The sequence below is a fragment of the Enoplosus armatus genome, chromosome 19, assembly GCF_043641665.1.
Source record: "Enoplosus armatus isolate fEnoArm2 chromosome 19, fEnoArm2.hap1, whole genome shotgun sequence".
NCBI classification, from domain to species: Eukaryota; Metazoa; Chordata; class Actinopteri; order Centrarchiformes; family Enoplosidae; genus Enoplosus; species Enoplosus armatus.
In genome coordinates, this window is record NC_092198.1 from 1,292,501 (window position 1) to 1,295,000 (window position 2,500).

The window sequence follows — 2,500 nt, forward strand, 5'->3', positions numbered from 1 at the left end:
ACGTCTGTAGTCGTCTGTAGACGTCTGCAGTCTGCAGCCTGCGGCCGTCTTCTGGGAAAACAGAGACAAATGTTGTTCCGTACTTTTTGATTTGTCTCTAGGGATTATTACTACAGAGGCTGTTTACTACCCTTAAACAGACAATGTGTGTGTGTGTGTGTGTGTGTGTGTGTGTGTGTGTGTGTGTGTGTGTGTGTGTGTGTGTGTGTGTCAGGGCAGCCTCTAATGAAATCAGCACTCAGCACAGAGTATTTGAGCCAATGAAAACACGGATCAATAAAACACAGGGTTTGGCACAGAGCCATCTCTTCATCTTTCAGCCTCTTCACTCCCTTTGGCATTGTAACCCCCCCCCCCCCCATCACCCCTCCATCTTTTGTTAACTGAGTCATTTGAAGACATTGATACAGACGGTCACAGCTGGGACACAGATGTTTGACTTGGATGCTGCGTCTGAACATCTGATCTTCTGCAGTTCCACCCAGCTTCCACTACATGTGCTATGTTTCAACACTGTTGCCTGTTTCTTCTTCCATGCATTAGTTAAAACAATCAATTTGATCACGTGGAAGAACCTTTAAAAGGGGGGGCAGGTGCCTGTGCTGCCTGTACCCCCCTCCTGGACTGGTGAGTCATAAAGTTTATCATACCAAGAGATAATATTGGTACTCCATCCCTGTCATCGCTCCATGGAGGGTCTACGACACAGATCTTTTTCATTATTGATTTATCTGTCGAGGTAGTCCGTAACTTCATTAGAATTACATTTTCTCGCAGCCCAAGGTGACGTCTTTAAATTACTTATGATGCCCGACCAAACAAAACCTGAAGATATTCAGTTTACAGCAGATCATCACGTATGAGAATCTGGAACCAGAGAATATTAACCGACTCCTCGACTGTAGACCACCCTGCCCTCCGTCGATCAGTCCATCTAATCCCATCTGTGCATGGATTTATCCACCAGACAGACTTACAGACAGCTGACAACAGACTCGTCAGCAGTTTGATAGAACAGAACAGACTTTATGGGAAATCGGCGGCTGCAGAAACCGAAGCGCAGAGAGAGAAAGATGAAGCAGCACATCCTCATTAGAAACACAGAAGCAGTCTTGCTTGATATTACAAGCTTTATTAACTCCGCAGCTCAATAAAAGGAAGAGCTCATCTCATCTCCATCTTTCTTTCTTTCCATCTCACACACCAGTTAACTTTATCACACATCACCACGGTGTCCTTCCTCATTAGGGGGACACCATCCATCCACTGGTCGGTAATTGAAGGAAGAGGAGCGTAAGCAGAAATACGAAACCTCATGATGCGCTACTTCAGTCTTTTAACCTCCAGAAAAGTGTCTCTGTCATATCTATATATCTGTACTTTACCTTAAGCACAGGTGTCTTTATGAAGCTGGCTTTGTGAAATAATCAACAACAACAACTCAGCGTTTAGGTCATACAGCAGATATGACAAATACTTTGCTGCCTTGATCGTAAAATGGATATCTTTGTGTTTCAGACAGTAGCTCTGACAAAAGGAGACATGAAGACGTCACCGTGAGCATTTCTCTCTGCTCTCTGACATTTTAAACAATGAATCAGTTCATTTTAGAAACGATGAATTGAAAATGAACAGAGCACAGTGCTGTTAATTCTGCTAAATGATTATTAGATTGTTAATGACTTTGTAAACGTTAAGTGCTGTAGATTAACATCAGGAATATTTGTCCGTGTGTGTCGTCTGTTTGCTTTGAGAGATAAAGTGTGAATCAGAGGTTTCCTCTCCACTGGTCACTAATATTTACTTTGTCCAAACACATTAAACTGAAACCTGTAACACCTCCCTCATTTCCTCGGATCATTAATGTTAAATGAGTCACACACACACACACACACACAGTCAGTGTGAAAACTTAATTTAAAGAACTTTCCTCAGACAAAGTGCTTCAGGATCAGGACAGTAAGACGGCGAGGGTGACGCTACACGAGCAGAGAAGAAGAAAGTGACGAGAGTCGCTCTCACCTGACAGTGAAGTCGTACGAGCAGGACGCCAGCGAGGTCTTACTGAACGGAGAAAACTGCAGGAGAGGAATGAAAAAGATCAGAATCATCTTCATCTCAATACAACATGAGGGTCACGTGTTGGTGTATTATTATCATTATTTGGGCCAGAACGCATTCATATTTCATATTCATGAATGCAGGAGGAGGAAGTGTTCAGACCCTTACTGAAGTAGCATTTCACTGTTGTAGTCGGTCGACGTGGAGCTGAAGTATTTTATATACTGTTGTGTAGTTTAATCTGAAACACTGTGCACACATATTACAGTCTTATTGTGAAGGGCTCAGTCTCCCCTTCAACAGCCTCCACAATCAGATCTACATCTAAATATATGAACCAACGCAAGCTGATTATAAATTCATGAAGGAAAGATTCACAGCAGAGCAGCTGCATTAGTATCACTTATTCATGAACTGAATCCTGAACAGGACTGTCCAC

At 42.8% G+C, this 2,500-nt stretch overlaps 1 protein-coding gene across 2 annotated transcripts in view; it reads right to left on the reverse strand.

Annotated features, from left to right (window-relative positions):
• LOC139302285 (peroxisomal targeting signal 2 receptor-like) overlaps positions 1-2,500 on the reverse strand; it is a 35,232-nt gene that overhangs the window by 16,250 nt on the left and 16,482 nt on the right. For both annotated transcript variants that reach the window (XM_070925939.1, XM_070925940.1), the window contains exon 9: positions 2,023-2,078. In XM_070925939.1, the coding sequence (XP_070782040.1) occupies positions 2,023-2,078 (56 nt within the window). The remainder of the gene's footprint in view (positions 1-2,022; positions 2,079-2,500) is intronic.